Consider the following 18,567-nt stretch of genomic DNA (forward strand, 5'->3'; position numbering starts at 1 on the left):
CAGATATTCAGATTAAAGCCCTGGCGTGATTATTTTTAGGTGTAATGGAGAATGTGTTCATTTCTGATGCAGACCCTGGTGTTTTGAAGTTTTTAGAGAGGCTGATGAAAGCCTGGGTGTGTGATTGAAGTGCGCAGAGCAGCTGGCTTTGTGTTTTGTGGACTCCTCCCGTGCTGTGATGAAGTTCAGATGCGCGCCGTTGTTCCGTACGCGCGTCACCAGCGGACAGAGGAGCTTCCCGACGCCAGGGGAGAGGATGGAGAGATGCGTGGATCACGATCACGGGAGGCTTTGAATATGACATTACACCTTGCTTAATTGATACTCTCCTACTTTTACAGGATATTCTGCTACAATATATAGGAGCTGCTTTGAGTTCAGCACCGTCGTACGCGTCTGTCTCCCAGTTGAACAGCTTCTTGGGCTTCGTGGACCGTAAACCTCGCCTCGGTCCTTCGCTGTCATATTATAGTTTTACACGGACGAATTTTATTTATTTATTGAATCCAGGAAATGTTGGAATGGCCGCCTCAGGAGCACATAGGTGTCCGAAGAGTGAGAAGTTGGACGAGGCACAGGCTTTGGCCAAGAGCTGCGCGGGGAGACCAGACTTCCTGCCTTGTGATGGACTCTCCATCTGCGCTACGCACAGCCATGGGAAGTGCTTTAAGCTGCACTGGTGCTGCCACTTGGGCTGGTGTCACTGTAAGTTTGTTTTACATGATTTAACCTCTCTCTATGCTACTAGAAGTAGATCTCACTGTCAGTATAATGACAAGATGTCATGGGTAGGCTATTTGTAAGTCATGACCATGAATGCAGAAACACCATGTAAGATAAGAGACAAAACGTGACAAAATGTGGCAGGTTCTCGACATTGATATGATTTTTAAATGAGGTATGATGTGTCACACTGGTAGAGATTAAAAGCCATCAAACTGACTTCAGACGCTCAGATGGATCAGATATGCTCAGATTTCATTTTTGATCAAACTTCCACATTGATTTCAGAGTCTTGTCAAGGTCAAAGCTGGAATCACATTTATCCTTAATCAAACCTTCCAATGGGCGCCCAAGTATGAATAGTTTATGTTGTCTAAATAGGGGAGGCTGAAACATTCAGAAGCAGAGAGATGAATGTCTCAGAGTCATCACTTCCGTTTTACCAGTAATCTACTTTGGTTTGGTTCTTGATTTTGTATACTGTTTAATGTTAATATCCAGCCCACACTGACACTACAGTGTGCTGTAGTTGAGGCCTTGAAAATCTGAACAGATACTCTAAACAATCCTCCAGTGTCCATATTTTCCACATCATTGTCTGTCAGTCTTACTGTTATGTTTAAAAGCATTGATTACTATTATTTTAATCATGTAAAATTAGTTTTACTGTAAATCAATTGGCCAACATGTCAACTAATGTAAGATGAGCACTATGTGAGACATTAGGATAGTGAAAATGATCTTGTTTTGTTTTTTTGTTACAGCAGTGTCCAAGTCACTTTGTATTCAGACCCAACTAGACCTGGGATTAATTGCTGATGTATGCATGTATGGTTGTGAACCATTTGTGTTACATCTTACAGAGAATATAAAAGTCTGCTATTGAAACCAACCTGAGTTTACCATCAAACTTTCCTATACTGAACTATAAACAGCATGTTAATGTCGCACATGTGAGTCATTGCTTTCATTTCTGCTTTAAAGGAGATCTTGTGATTGGGGCTGCGACTAACAGTTATTTTCATACTGGTTAACGGTAAATGGGCTGCATTCATATAGTGCCTTTCTAGCCTTCCAACCATTCAAAGCGCTTTACGCTACAAGCCAACCTTCACCCATTGATAGACTGATGGCAGAGGCTGCCATGCAAGGTGCCAACCTGCTCATCAGGAGGAGTTTCTAATGCACATTCACAGACTCACATTCACACACTGATGGCACAGTCTTCTGGAGCAATTTGGGGTTCGGTGTCTTTCCCAAGGACACTTCGACATGCAAACTGGAGGAGCTGAGGGCAGACCCACCGGCCTTTTGATTATTGTATGACCTGCTCTATATCCTGCCACAGCTGCACTAATCTGTCGACTATTTTCTGGATTTTTAATCAATGAATTGTTAAAAAAAATAGCCCACAATGAAACCTTAGATTTGTTTGTTTTGTCTGAGTATCAGTCCAAAACCTTAACTCATTAAATTACCATCACAATTCAGAAGGTAGAACCATCAAATATTTGGCATTTTCACTTGAAAATTGACAGAAATGATTACTTGATTATAAAAACCGTTGCCTATTCATTTTCATTCAATTGATTAATCAATAATCGTTGCAGCTGTACTTGAGATAGTCTTTATTTCAGAAATCAGACACAGGTTTATTGCCAATTAGGCTTATAAAATAAATATTTAAATATACATTTTTCTTTGATGTTGTGGTGCACAACAATCAAAATAGAAACAGAAATCAATTAATCATAAATAATATAAAGTAGAAAAGTTTTTTTGTTTGTTTTTTTATGATTGTCAACAAATCACACGAAAAGACCAAAACCAAAAATGAATTTAACCAACCTAGTTGGATGCAGCTTATTCCTCCGTACCATAGACCTCCATCTTTGTCTGAATTATTTAAATACATGTATAAGCTGCTCTGGGTGACATGTCTCGGCATTAGCATGAACATGGGCACTGTAGTCTGAGTCAATCACCGCCCTGCTTCTGTAAACACTCACCACAGCAACAAATCTATGTTATTACGCAACTGAAAATAGTCCTTGACAAATACAGTAATTACTTCTGTTTTATTGTAAATCTGCCAAAAACGACCAGATGTTTTAGGACATTCAAGAGCCTTTTAAAATTATACAACTATATACTTGTGACCTTTAAAAAAAAGAAAAAGCTTAACACCTTTAAATCTTTAAAAACATTTCTGGCTGAGTGCCCAAACAGGGTAGGGAAGTTGGAAAGTACTGCGAGACAAACACATTGTTTCTATCTTTGGCCTCAGTATCATCACATTTTTAGACTATTGCAACAAGAAATTGTCTTTCTCGACAAGCAGTCATTCACAGTCCATTTTGTTAATTGAGTTCACTCAATATTATCTTACCTACTATATTTACTATTGAAGTGTTCATGGTGATAGACGTCAGCTCCATTTAAACATAGGCGTTTTTCTCTTCACTTTGAGAAGTGTCACAGGCATTTTCACCACCCATGTCCCAGACACTTTCTCTCCGTTTGATCTTTTATCGACTTGACACTTCGACACCACCACAGAATCACAATAGCTGTGCCAGAATCTGACAGGATGTCCGTCTCTTTGTGCTGCCCTAATTTATCCCATCTCTGGCTGCCCTGAAAATCCTCAGATCAGTGTAGAACACAATCACCATCCACTCTGCACCAGTCAGTCGGGGCTTATAGTGTGCAACTGCAGAAGTCACATTGTAATCTTTGCCATGTAATCATTGGATTTAGATGCCGGCCTTGGTCCAGAATGAGCCAAGTGATTTGAAATATCTGATGTGGCAGAAAAATGAAGGATTCTTTCCAGTGTTTATTATGAGCCACCTCTAAGATTTATTTTTCTCACTGAAGCCTGCTCAGTGTTACATCATTTGTAAACATTTAGACTTCCTCCTTTCTACGTTGAAATATTCATCACAGTAGCTGAATATGTGCTGCTCAATCTGCACAGTGAACTTGGGTGTGTCCATCATTTCATTTGGGCTTATTACGCTATAGAAGAAAGAGACAGCCACATCATAATGGATCTTCTCACCTTCACATTTCTCTCCACTGTAATTCACAGGTTCCTCTCGCAGGACAGTCATGCACCACAGTGAGAATAAACCAGTTTAGACTGCAGAATCAGGCAGAACCAGGACACCCAGTGAGAAAAAGTGCCTCTGCATGCGATGCCTTCCTGCTCTGCTACGCTCTCGCCCTTGTTTCTAGTGATGCATAATAACACTGAATAGAAATAAGTGAAATGTAGTGTAGTGTTATCTCCTCAGGTTTTCATTAGGAACGTACCTATGACTGTATCCTGGAGTATAAATTTGTTCTGTTGCTGATAATTGTGTATTCACCACAGGGAGCCTTGCTAGGCTGCTTTGTTAATTACATTTTTAATAGGTTTCCAGGCAAACAAACACAAAAGGTCAATGTGCATTCAAGACTTGGCTCAGCATTCAAATGATCTAACACTTATTATTTCCATTTTCTTACCTATGGAGCAGTGGGAGGTTAAATAGAATCAAAACAAATGTATTTTCCACCTTTGTTGGGCAAAAGTTTAAGTTCATCTTCAGCTTGCACAACATCAATATCACATTATTCACTTCATAGGTTACAAAAACAGAAAATCAATAAACATTTTACATTTTATTAGATGCAACTTCATAAAAAAAGAAAGGAATAAATTACCAGATTTAAAATAATTTAGGACCAATTCAAGAAGTAAAGTGTCAGGTACATTGTATTCAAAACAATATGGGCATGTCTATTATTTACTGGTTGAAATTATTATTATTTTTTATAGGTTTTTCTTTGCACAGGGGACTCCATCTCTTTGAAGGCAGGAGCTGAATGTAATGATTCAGGGTATGGCATGAATCCTCCAAGATTTTGTATGTAATTTGTTCCACTTTGTCATAGCGATCAGCAAACGAGTGTTGTTTAAAGCCTGTTGTTGCAATGCCAAGGTTGACTATTCTGCAGAGTTTGGCTTTGTTTTTGACAGTCAGGTTTGATAGACAGGTCTTCAAAGAAGGACACAATGCTGAATGCAAGAACAAGAATGTAAGATATGTGTTGGCTAACCTCAAAACTCCTCAGGTTGTGCAAAAGAAAGAGTTTTTGTTGTGATGTTTTTGTAAATGTAATCATGCTCAGAAAAAGTGAAGGCTTGACAAAACAGTCCCAAGATATTTAAAGGAGCTCCCTTGCTCCACGTCCTCTGCTGTCACAGGTTTAAGTAAAGGGTTTGGCGAGGTGTTGATGTTTATGCACAGCTTTGGTTATTTCCTGTTTGGAGTCTTCTTTTTCCCATTTGTACCATCCTCAAAATGTCTCTGCAAAGATCTTCTGCTCTTTGACCACCACAATCACGTTTCTACTTGGTTGTAGTTTTTTTTTAATCTCTGGCTGAGAAAATGGGGGAAATTGGAATTGTGTGTAGGTAGAGGCAGCGTTCCCAGCTGGTGACAACATCAGTCCAAGCTTCTCATTAGTGATAATTAGCTGTGTTTAGTGTCACTGCCAATATGTCATGTCTGATGAGAGCTTTTGCTCACAGCAGCACTGGAACCACCTGGTCTGAATGTTTTTTTTCTCTCTTTATGCTCTGCTAACAGATTACAATTACCAGGCAGAGCAATGAATTACTGATTAAGAACAAAATCTAGCAATGTTTAATGAATCCTGAATAGTCTTGTCAGTCACTTCTCTCTGTCATCTCCAATTCTTCTACTTTAGCACTACTTATATGTTTGTTGTAGACACAAGAAAGTGGAATCGTTTCTGTCAGACTTTCTCAACAGTGTCATCTGTCACAGCACTGCTTTGTTGCAGCTATTTCTAAAGGGAAATATAGAGGCTTATTGGATAAAGCTCTGTCCTGTGCTGATTGATCTGGTGACCAATTCAAAATTTACCACAGTGCTGAATCATAGAAAAGCTTTACCTATTATTAAAGGATCAATATGTTGTCAGCACTGGCCAGAGGGGAAGTTTTTTGGATTGATTGCACATGTTGGGAAACACAGCGCTTTCGATCTCTTTAACTGCAGGTCTCTCAGTGTGGGAATCAGGGCAGCATTAACATTAAAGTTTGACAAGTTTGCTATTATATTTCAAAGGAAGTGACTGACAAGACTATTCAGGATTCATTAAACATTGCTAGATTTTGTTCCAAGTCTGTCTTAATATGATACCAAATTCCTTTTATGTATCTTTTGATCAAAATTCAGCAAGCAGACACTGTCCGGTAACAAACAAGAACAGCATTTTCTTCTGTGCTTTTTAAGATGCCCACTTTTTGCATTTCATGGAGCGTGATAGGATTATTGCTTTTAAAAAAAAAAAAAGGTTAGGACAAGTGAGAACAATGTAATTTGTTCAGATGGATTGGATTGTAAAATACATTGGAGTGGTGTTGTTTATTCACTGTGCCTCTGTTGCCTTACTGAGCAACAAGCTAACAAGTTAAGTTGTTGCAGTAATTTGCTTTCAGACGGCAGCAGAGAGACTCTATCCACAGTTTTTTCATGTATAGTTCTAAAAGCAAAATGCTTCTACTTCTCAGATGGTTCGGTGTCATGATTATATGTTCATCATGCCTCACTAATTTCCTCAGTTTTGCATTAACAAAGAACAATTAGCTTTTTTCACAGAAGACATGTTGACGCGGATAAACAGTTGGACAATTAATTTGAATGATTGCTGAATTCTATTTAGCTGCTTCAGTTTCAGGGTCTTGCTATTGTGCAAGCTGGCTCACTGTCATGGCTTACTGGGACAATTTATTAGAACGGAGCCATCGTTAATGACTCCCTACGGTGAAAATCAAGTTTTTAATCTTGTTAACATGTCCATGTGGTGTTTTTCTATTGTTACAAGACACATTAGGAGCAAAATAAGCAAGCAATGCCACAACTGAGCATTTCCACATTGACACTGCAGTGTATCAAGGACAGTCTCAAAAAACGGATCCAGTCAGGCAGGATTTCCTATGTCACAAATCTAAGGAGCCAATCATTTATAATTAAAGATAATTATATGCAGGTTTTCCCACACAGCTGATTCTGTTCACAGAATGGTAGCAACCTGTCGAGTTGAAAAGCTGAGTCCAGCATATTGCTGTTTAGCCAAGTTTCCATCAGGAGAAAATCATAACAGTTCCTCATCTCCCAATGAACGGTCAGTCTCACTTGGATTCATTTCGTTATCAAATGAGCAAACATTGACCAGAAAGAGCGACATAATAGCTCTCCAGGTCGTGTTTTTTAGCATGGCTAACAGACCTGCCCGCTTATCCCGTTTCTGCTTCCGTGGACAGTGCTTCCTGTCACCTCTGAGCTGCAGTAGTCTATTACACCAGTCAGCTGCTGCAGGGCATTGTGTCCTCAGGAGCTTCAGTGCCGCTCTAAGCTTTGTTGGAAGTGAGGCGGGTGAGTTGTTGATAATATTCACAAGTTCAGTTGGCTGTACCTTCTTGGCATAGTTGCACTGATTGTGCTATCTGCACACTTATTCACGTTAAGGGACCAGCATGTAGGATTTAGTGGCATCTATCAGTGGTGTTGCAGATTGCAACCAACTAAATACCTCACCCTAAGAAAAATCCACTGCCTATGTAAATATATAAGGCTCATTCTAAGGAAACATAGCAATTCTCATTTTCAGGTGATTATGTACTAATGAAAGCAAACATATGAATATTATATTCTATTTCTGCCAAATCAATTTCTCCTCGATGCCACTAAATTCTACACATTGCACCTTTAAGTCCCCAACACTATTTACACAATAACCGGGAGCCAGAGAAGCCACTGCACTGCTGCCAGCCACTATGAATGCATTTGCATATTCATAGATTCTGGATTTTTAATGAGAAAGAAAGAGTAGATGACATTTTAAGGATTTTAGTGATAATCATATTTTTTTGCAGAAAACCAATATCAGACACACATTATTGTTCCAAGCAGCAGCTTAAAGCTTCTGGAGATTTGGGCTGAAAATGCAAAAATGCATATGTTATCACATTTTAGTATATCATTAAGCATTCACACACAAAAAATACCTACTAGAAAACCTAGTTAAAAAAACAGCTAATTTGGCTGTTTAGACCATTTTCTCAACACTGCGTAGACATGGCAGATCACATTTTGATTGACACCTGCACTGGGCCCCTGGGAGCTGGCTAATTAATTACTGGGTTTCAACAGTGCGGAGCCATGCTTCTCACTTACTGAAACTCACCTCCAACACTGTAAATATTCTAACTACATTTATTACATGTACCGTTATCACTAAAGGAGGCAGGGGAATAGTTAGCAGGAGAGTGAGAGGAACTGCTAAGCTAAACCAACTAGCAGATCTGAAGGCATGTAAATAACTGTGCGGCCTGTGAGAATGTCGCTAAAAGGAGAAAGCTAAGAGCTTGAGCAGAACTAATGTAAGTCTACATGCACAGGTTATTTGCAGCAGTAATGAAGAATATAGCAAAATTAACTGGGTTGAGATGAAGAAACGCTACAATATGCTTATTACAACACATCACGTCGTTTATGATTGGTTTGTGGAATTTGTTGCAGAACTTTCATAATTAATGTCCGAACATAAATACGCCCAATTCAAACCCAATATCAGGAACGTTTACAAAAATCTAAATAAAAATGTTTCGAATTTTGATTGAAACCAATTTCTAATACTAATAAGATGCTTGCTATTATGTACATAAGACCCTAAAATAGAAGGCTGTTGTGGATTTTGGTTTCCAGGGGCTTTAATACATGTTTGGAGAGCATCTTTAATGTGATTAGTGACAGTTGTGCTTTATCTTCAACCATCAGTCAAAATTTCTGCTGTGAAAAAGCTTTTTTATTTTGTTTACTGAGAGATGAATGGAGCTTCAATAGATAACTGTGACAATGCATTTTATAAAAATATAACTCTAATGGAGTACTCAGCACTGCCTGGTGTGTTTATTTTGAATTTGTTATGATAACTACTGATTGAATTTTTCAGTATTCAATCAGTTCTGAATAAAAAATGACAACCCTAGAACAAGTCAGTGTAATTGTTTTAAGATAGACTCGAAGGCCATGACAAGAGTTGTGATCATCGACTCTGGTTAAAAATAGCTACAGAGGACTGTATTTTTTCACTTTTTGGATAGACTAAACAGTGTATTTCAAACTGGCTGTAAATCAGGAACAGCTTTTGCCTCTGGAGGCATTAAACAGGAAACAGGAAAGGAGTTTCACATGATGCCGGGTCAGTCCGTCCCCTCTGCTGAAACCTGAAACTTATGTTGTTGCCACGGCTGCAGCCTCTTTGTCGGACAGATTTAAACACAAAGAGCAGCGGATGTGTGAGCGGACCGTATCCACTGGCCAAAAGGGTGTAGCAGCTGTCATGAAACATGATAACAATCTGCTAAAATAATTGTTTTTGCTCAGCGGGTTGTGCCAACATGATGCTTTGAACAGTTGTGTTGTATTTAGAGTATCTGCTGCTCAGTCTGCACATAAAGACTACTGGCTTTGACTCAAACATACAAAAAAAATCAAATCGAGGGGGTTGTTGATGAGTCATTCTCCACCGAGGCTTTGACATGTGCCAAAATTAAAGTAACATAATCTATATGAGACTGTCGTGCTCATTCATCTTCACTACAGTACATGTTGAACTTGTGGACTTCTGTAAAGTATTTTCCTCCAGCTACAGTCTGTAGGGTGATGGTAGAGCTGAAATATGGACAGAGTTATGCAGAAGCTATGTGAAGAGAGATGCATGGGCTTCATGATGCATTATTTAGATCTCCTGGATTAGACCAGACTGTGTAGCTGTCGGCCAGGCAGTGCCCAGGAGAGAGCAGAGGAGGCATTCAAGATGGAGATGGGTGGGAGTAGAGGAGTTGGAGCTCCTCCTCATTCCTCCTCCACTCTACTCCCCCCTTTGAAGAGCTAACTTGCCAAGAATGTGCTGCTTGTTCTTCCACTTTCCCATTAACCTCTTGAACTCTTGAATTTTATCATAAATGTCTATTAACAAGACTATAGCTGCAGTCTGCCACAATTTACTCATGAGGCATGAAAAAAGGTCAATCCCACCACCTCTCTTAAACTGAGTGGACATTGGAGAGCCTTGCGATTTAGCATGTCAAAGTTAATCTTGTTAAATTAATTAAGTTAAATAAATTTGCACTCAAAAGTGTCTGACATAAAGGGGACATGAATATGTCTATTATTTTGTATGGGAATCTATCCAATAGTTCTTGAGAGATGTCAGCAAGTTTTACAAAAATGAACTTCATGATGGTGTTAGAGAAAAAGTTAAGGGATCACCAAAGTCAGTGGGATTCATTCTCCAGAAACCATGAATGTCTATAGAGTTTCATGACAATCCATCAAATAATCTGTTGAGACATTTCATTAAAACCCACAAATATCAACCTCAGTGGCACTAATGAGAAGTCACAGGATCACCTAAGTCAGTAGTTTTCACCCTCTGGGAACCATTAATGAAACAATAATTTAAGTATTGCAGTCTGGAACCTATGTGACAGACAGACTGACTGACAAACCTAACATTAGACATGATCAGCTTCTACTAGTATGGCTAAAAACGTTTTAATTCAACATTCTCTATGTGCTAAATTAAGGTGAATTGGATTTCACACCTACACTTTTTAGTCTGATTAAATGTAACTAATTTGTGTCAACATAGTAATTGCACTCAGGTGTAGACCAAAACAATTGTACCGATACCCTTAATAGGAGGTGGTCTTGGTCCCACATGAACTCTGGAGCGATTTGTTTGTGTTGGGAATTTGATCAAACCAGATCCAACCTGTATGCAAGCTTTGCGTACTTGGATATGGATGAGCAAATTTACCAGTTGCTAACAACTAACTGGAGTTTGAATCGTGGCTGGTCTGGATTAGCGTAGCCAAATAGTAGCACGTTGTATTTGGCCAATGGACCTCCTTCTGGACCTTCTTCTTGTGTTTATGTTCTTGATCCAGTCCCAGACACATCTGACCAATGATAACTTTCTTACCTGGCTTGTAGTGATGCAATTTGGTTCACTTGGATTTTTCTCTGTGTGAAAAGAAACCACAAACTCATCAACTGATTCAGAGCAGAGTACACAAGCCAAGATGTGAAAATGCTCTAAATTTATTCATATACTGACTAAAAAAAGTTCATTCTCAGGAGTGTAAGGGTTAGTTAGAATCACCTCCACTGCTTTTAAACTTCAGACGTCATGCATTCACAGGCACATAATTGTAATGAAGAGCTGTAATTTCCTTTTTTGATGTGCCCAACTGCCTCGTTTACATCCTACATGTCCAACAATGCCTTTCATCAGTTCCTTGTGAATTTGTTGCCCTCAGCGACATTTAATGATAACTTGATGAAAGGCTTTTCAGTCAAAGAAAAGTCACTCTCCTTTAACTCAAAGTGCAACATGTCCTATAGCTACATATTATTCTGGTCTATTGAGGTTGCTGACGGTGGAAAACGTGTCTGGGTTTCCTCTGCAGTTTATTTTTCAAGGTATGATAGTAGGGTTATGTCTGCAGAGAAACTAATAATATTCGATTCTCCAGCAGTGTCAAAAGCTTGAAATTTACTGATGTTTCTACTAATGCTTCTTTGATTCTTTCAGCCTTGGAAAACAGGGCTTGTAATGTCTTGTGTTATCCTATGGAAGAGTAACAATATCACAGATTTGTAAGATATGTAACCAGAAGCATTTTTTTAAACCACTTATTCAATACCATTTTAAATATATCTGTCAAAATCACAATTTCTTCATCAAGATGAATATTGCAATTCATTTTGACTCTATCCAACAAACTGTATACCATCTTGCTACCTGCTACGATAAATACTCAAACCAAACCAAATGTGTATTCACCCACAGCTGAAAATAGTTCCTATCAAAACACATTTTAAAATAAAAAACTGCAGTAAACACCTGTTTTAGGGAAATATTTCACCCTTAGGAAAAAACAAACAAACAAACAAACCAACAGCTATATATTCTGAATCGGGTGCCACAGGCAGGATAGCCAGTACAGAAAATATTGAGAGATGTTATGTTAACAATCACATTTAATGTTAACAAAGATGAGACGGAGGACAAGCCAGTACGTTGCAAGCATGTTTACTTCCGAAACAGGAAGTGTGTTACATACAATCAGGTCGGGAGGAAACCCACAATAGTGCTTGGCTATATTACATTTTATAGAACAAGAGATAAACTAGCACATTGCGGGTTTTAGTCTTTTTGCAATTTGTTGACTGTAATAAAAATATAGTGGTGAGGTGAAGGCTGGAAAGATATACTCATTAAGGAGCATTTAGCTATTTTTGCTGTCTTTGTGAGGACATCTTGTCTTTATTGGTATGGAAACACACACACAGACACATGATCAGAGGGTGAGGGAGTTGAGGCCGCCACCGCTGACATTGTCATGCAAGGCTTCAGCCCTGGGCGACACAGAAGGTTAGAGTACAACTGAATATCAATATAGTTGCAAAGGCAGCGTTCACTGGCTGTCAGTTACAGTTTGTGCGTTTCTCAGTGCACAGTGTAGGTACATGGAAATCACACCCATACATTGTTATTCATTGTTGAGAAACACATTGTGTGTATATCTGAGGCCTGACACATCTGTTTGGTGTATTTCCTTCCTCATAAAACAGTTGCAGATGTTAAATATTTTAAATGGTGCATTGTTTACATCCCTGTTTGCTAGCTTGCATTCTTCTTCTTCCTTTTGTCGATGCATTTCTGATGTCCTTTGTACATTACTGGCACCCACTGTTTATCAGTGCAATAACAAACGCTCCAATACAAACACTGCTCCATAACACTACTATTGGTCAAAAACTCCATAGGGTACCTCTAAATAATCATTGGCAAAATATGTGAAAGCAAATCATGCTATTGAAAAAGTTGATGCAACAAAACAGTCCAAACCTTTCAAGAAGCGGTAATCCATATTTTTTGTAACAAAAATGTATCAAATGAAAATGTCAGAGGTGTGCATTGATGATCCTTCAGAAATGTATTATCCAACACTGCAGCTTGTCATGACTTTACAGAGCTTTGTAGCGAGCTTTAACTCATTGTCTATGTGTCCAGCTGCATTTTCAGCTAGCAGAAAACAGGCTTAAAACCATTCAAATATAATGTATTCAAATGAAAACTGAACTTTCAACACTAGAGGGTATTTAAGTACGACCAAACACTAAACAAGACTTGTTAAGCAACCAACAATTTTTGTGATTCGAAAACACAGTGACATAGTGACAGCTATGGCTATACCTATACGTTATAAATTTGGGGTTACGTTACCTAACCAACAAAACCTAACCTCAAAATGGCCACACTTTTAATTAGAACTTTAAGCCTTCATAAAATTTTAACAGGTGAGTTCTATATAACTTCATCGTGATGAATGGGGAAAATAAGCTATAGAGATCAAAACTGTTTGATCATGGGGGTCTGTGGGGACTGCCTTGCTTTTATGGCCAGCCTCAAGTATCCATTCAAAGAACTGCAGTTTTTAACACTTGCACGTTGGCTTTATTTTTGAGCCCTAGAGGTTGCCCCTTAGTTATGACATGTCTTAAATTTACAAATTGTCTCCATTGCCCCAAAATGGCCAAAAAAATCTGTTAATGCAGGTTTAAGGAATTACCACCACCTACAGAAATTGTAATAATCTAAGTAGAGCGGGTCTAAGTATTAGAAAACAGAGTGATGTTTTGCTAATGTGAAGATTTTCTACTCTTCCTTTTTGCCAGACTAAGTGAGATTAATCTCACATATAACCTGCTGTCCTCAGGGGCTGACGGAGACAGAGATATTTCTAACTTCATGCATTCTGCAGCATTCCCTGTAGATCTACAACCAGACAGCCTGTGTTCCTTCTACAAAACTGTTGAGGATGACTAGTGTTGGTATAGCATTGGCTCCATACAGTATGTCTGCTTTGTTATGTGCCCATGCATCCCCCATACTGCTTTTGGTATCAAAAGCTCCAGATGGATGAATACAATTAGATGTAAAATGTTAAATAAAAACTAAATGTCAAAACATTGCACACCGCTTTAGCTCTCATTTGTTGCTGCTATCTTGTCTGCCTGAATAGGCACATCTCACTTTGACCATGGACCATTGGGTTTCTCTCATTAAACAGAGGACAGCTACTATTCCTCCTTTTTGTCTGTATCAAAATTAGCTTCTGTGTTTTGTGTTAACAATGCTCATAAAGTATGCAGACATCAAGCTTCAGTTGCTACCTCTTTTAATCACTTCACATGGGTGCATAATGCAGCTTTGCGGCTTTAATAATGAGGCAGTCATGCAAATTTAGTTAAAACTGTTCTTGGGGGTAGAAAATTAATTCAAACACGACTGCTCAGCTGATTTAGTTAAACTAAATGTCTTGTGTGTTGCAAAAATGAGTTTTCAGAGTTACAATCTCACTTTGTCCATTCAGCAATGAAAAACAAAGCCACTTTTGTACTTTGAAGTAGTTTGATGTTTCATTGTAACCTGGGAAAAGATTTTGATTGAATGGATCCCCCAGCCAGTAAAACAATAGACAAGGACACAGAGTAAGAGGAAGTGATGCGTAGGCTTGTCAGCTTCTGTAGTTTTTCTCTCTCCGGGGAGCCAGTTAAACACACAACTGAGCCACACTCTTCAGGCAGCATGGCTCAGAGTTGGAGGCAGTGGGCTGCAAACTATGAGTAACATTTGAAAGAAGTCATTTTGCACAATCACCACCTCTTCACGAGTTGCTGAAATGGGAGGCATAACTCACACAGAAGGCATCAGAAAATGTATATATGAAGACGGTCACTTTCCACAACATATTTATGATTTACTGTATCACATTGAAGATTTATATGACACCATCCTGAATAATTTTAGTGCTGTAAATGTTGCTTGGCCTTAATCCCATCTGCCATTTCATCATTCCTGCACTAAATCTTGCATCAGCTTCTAAGGGTCAAAAATGAATGTTGCACTGCTCAGTGGGCTGAAATTTTAAACTATATTACACTCAGGCTCCAGCTCCACCTCAGATGGTGGTGTCAAAGCAGGTGTTTTTGCCTCTGGCATCATCAGAAGCTTTGTGATGTGAAAATTGTTACTGTTCCCAAGACAGGACACATTATTTACTTAAAACATGCTCCCTGCCCACTTTTTGGCATTTTCAAAAATTGTGTCCCTGGCTTAGGTTAACTGGAAATACATGTTTGTACACTCCGACTATTACTAATACAGTATTTCACTTCAAATCAGTGTTGAAAGGATACATTTATTTATATGTCCTGGGATGTGTCATCAAAAACATTTTACTGGAGGGGAGAAGAAAGGGATTTTAATATGTGAGTTTTCCAAAATGCTTGTCTTTGATATGCTGTGTATTTTGGCACATAACACAACAATTAACACAGGATTAGGACTTAAAAAATTAAGTATTTTTATTTCATTGTGCCTTTAAAGTCAGCACTTATTAATGCATTTTATTTAAAGGCACCTTTCAAAGCACTCAGGGTCACCTTACAAGGCACATATAACACAACAACAGTACATAAAACAATATAAATCAGGTGACATTTAGTGCAAAGATAAAGAATAAATATTAATGTGACTACAAAGTGCATTAGTACAATAAATAAACAAGAATGAAGATTGCATAGTTAGTGAGAGACAGAGTATGCCATGAATAACATATTTCAGATTGTATAGAGGCTGTATGTTGCTACACGTGAACTATGTATTTATTTACCATTTCAAAAATATTTTTCCTAATTCTTTACATTTTCTCATGAAGTTATGTCTGAAAAGGAGTATGTTTTTTTTCTTGACTATTCCAAAAAAATGACTGATCTTTGGTTTGTTTGTTTGTTTGTTGTTTGCTCCCTATAGGCAAGTACGTGTACCAACCCATGACTAATGTGTGCCACCTGCCTAGCACAGCCGTGCCGCCTGTCGGGTCAGAGTACAGTAACACCATTGACCTGTCTGTCTCTCTGGCTGAGCGCTTCCTCAAGCTCGCCCCCTGTTTTAAGTCCCCGCCTCACCTGGAGTCGCCCAAATACTGCGTCATCGCAGACCTGTTTGTGGACGACTACATCGTCAAACGCATCAACGGAAAGATGTGCTATGTGCAGCGTCCCCTTCCTGCATTGCCCGAACCACCTCATGCACCCACCCCTCCCCCATCTGCTCCCACTACACCTCAGATGCCCCAGAATCCCCCTCAGCCTCGGCAAACAGTCAAGCCCACACCACCAAACCAACACACACCTGCGCCACCACCAGTCCAGCAGGTGTACATTGAGCACAAACACCCATCTCCTGTGGACAAGATAAAGGGCACCAAAATGGACCACTGCTCCTCTCCGTCCAGCTCCGAGGACTCCGGCATCAACGCGCTGGGTCTGCACTACCTGGAATCCTGTGAGGAGGAGAGCGAGGAGGAGGAGGAGGACGAGTTGAGCACAGATGGAAACTCTAGCCCCGGCAGCCTCTGGGACCAGGACGACTGTTCTCTGCTCTCCCCATCCAAGTCAATGATAGAAATCATCGAAAAGATTGAAACAACTGTGTAGCTGACATGGTGTTGTCATTGACAGTGACTATGTGGGCGTGTGATACACGGAGCAACATCATATTTTTGAGAACAACCCTCCAAGATGTATTTTAGATGGACCAATACAAAACAAACCCCCTTCAAACACTTCGGCAGGGCTTTGTCGGGTTGTCGAATTTGTTTTCCTGCAGGTGACCAAGGACTGTACACCTGCACTCACACACAGCCTTTCCTCTGTTCACATCCCCTGCATGCAGTGAATTTCTGCAACTTTTTACAACAAAGGAGAAAAGGAGGAAGCACAAGAATATCAAGCACATGCACAATGGACCAAATGATACATGCTAAATATATCATGAAGAATTTAAAATACTCAATCAATAGTAGGTGCACTTCTGCAGGAGGAAGGTGAGAGAAAACATGAGACATTTTGTGTGAGGTGTGGTTTATATTACTGGAGCTAAATAACATGTGAACAAAGGTGATATAAGTAGGTTTCCTGATGATAATAAGCAGTTAGATATTTCTCAGTGTTCTCCAGTTGTCGATCTGGCAGCAAGACTTTACTCTAATTCGACATTCAAGTGGCAGATAAGCACGCCATTTCTTGTTCTCTGGTCAGTGGCTCCACCCACACATATAACTAATTCTGACATTTCAGTATAATAACTACGAGGCCAGCTACCTCTCATGGCTCTAAAGCACAGCAACCTTTAAACCTGTTAATTACTCAGCTCTGAGCTGTTGAACACATGCATTTATCACGTTAAAAAGATGTTTGGCTGTACTTGTCTGCACTTTATTGACACTGACACAAAGGGTAGGTAGGTATGTTGGTAGGTCAGTTTTTGACAATCAAGGATTACACAGAAGCACATTCCTATGCTGAACCTGCCACTGAGGACCAAGGATACTCTTAATAAAAACATTAATCAGACATAAACACATAGTGCGAAACACCTTTTCTGGGGAAGCTGAACTGAATCACAGTGCTGTTCAGGGTTGAATGAGGCATTAAGCAAAACATGACTTGCATTTGCCTCTATTAGCAACCAAGAAATGAAATAGCATTGATTTGTCTCTGGCACAGCTACAGTGGCCTGAAACTTACATAAGTTAGAGTCGCAATGTCACAACTGAGACTAGTAAGACACCCGGTGAAGGGGGACTATATCTAATATTTACGTATAAACCTATATTATAATAAAACTGCATTATTATTTGCTTTTTGGGCTTCAGAGTGAAACGTCTTGTGATGCCAGCTGAAAGTGGAGTATTGGAAAGGTGTGCAGGCTAGGCTAGACTTGTGTGTCACAGTTATTTTGTGCCACAAAGGGAGTCAAATTTTCCATAAATACACCTTTAAAGAGCGATTACAGTACGTGTTGTGATGTTATGATGGACATAATGTTATAAGAAATGCACTGAAATGAATAGGACAGCCCCTTATTAGTCAGTTAGTAAAATGAAACTGGGCTAGGTAAAATATCTTTTTAATTTTAATTTTCCTTTTCAATGTTTAAAGAGTTATTTCCTGGAGAGTTATGAGCAAAATTCACTCAATTGTTCACAAATGTGTATTGCTACAATGCTACAAACACTAGGTGTAGAAAAGGGGAAAAAAAGAAGAAAAAGTAATTTTGCATGAAGTCCCTCATGTCAAAATAATGATTTAGTAACTAATTTATGATTCCGAGTGTTCAAAGAGCAGATAAATCCTGTATCTGTTATTCAGTAAAATGTTTTTATTCAGGGATAGCCCTTGAAGTTACACTGAACACAGTCCCTCTTAATAAAGGTTAAACCATGTCTTATGTTCTTATTATTGTTATATTATTTTCATATGAATAAATCTTAATGAAACTCACTTTTCCCCCCTCATTGTTGTCTTTTGTAGGCAGTGCTTTATAACATTTGGATGATTTCTGTACAAAGAAAGTTAAATCTTCTTTTAATGTACTCTTTCATCTGACACACAGATGACTAATGTTCTCCAGAGTTGGGGGAGGGTGGGGGTGGGTAGTAAAGCAAAGCGACAGATACAGTAGAATTGAGTCATTACCTTATCTGTTTGTCTCTGAAATGTCTTAAGGGATATTTTTGTTTACATCACTTACTTTGTAACCTTTACCTCCTGTCACTGCACTGGCATAGAAAAACTACATTGAAGATCAAAATAAAACTGGAGTGAGTGGAGTGGAAGA

At 39.0% G+C, this 18,567-nt stretch overlaps 1 protein-coding gene across 1 annotated transcript; it reads left to right on the forward strand.

Annotated features, from left to right (window-relative positions):
- The first annotated feature begins 248 nt into the window (after positions 1-248).
- zgc:162707 (UPF0524 protein C3orf70 homolog B) lies at positions 249-17,184 on the forward strand. Its single transcript, XM_053328728.1, has 2 exons — positions 249-705; positions 15,697-17,184. The coding sequence occupies exons 1-2, from the start codon at positions 522-524 to the stop codon at positions 16,380-16,382; spliced, it is 870 nt and encodes a 289-aa protein (XP_053184703.1). The 5' UTR covers positions 249-521; the 3' UTR covers positions 16,383-17,184.
- The last annotated feature ends 1,383 nt before the right edge of the window (positions 17,185-18,567 follow it).

Source organism: Scomber japonicus, chromosome 11 (genome assembly GCF_027409825.1).
Source record: "Scomber japonicus isolate fScoJap1 chromosome 11, fScoJap1.pri, whole genome shotgun sequence".
NCBI lineage: Eukaryota > Metazoa > Chordata > Actinopteri > Scombriformes > Scombridae > Scomber > Scomber japonicus.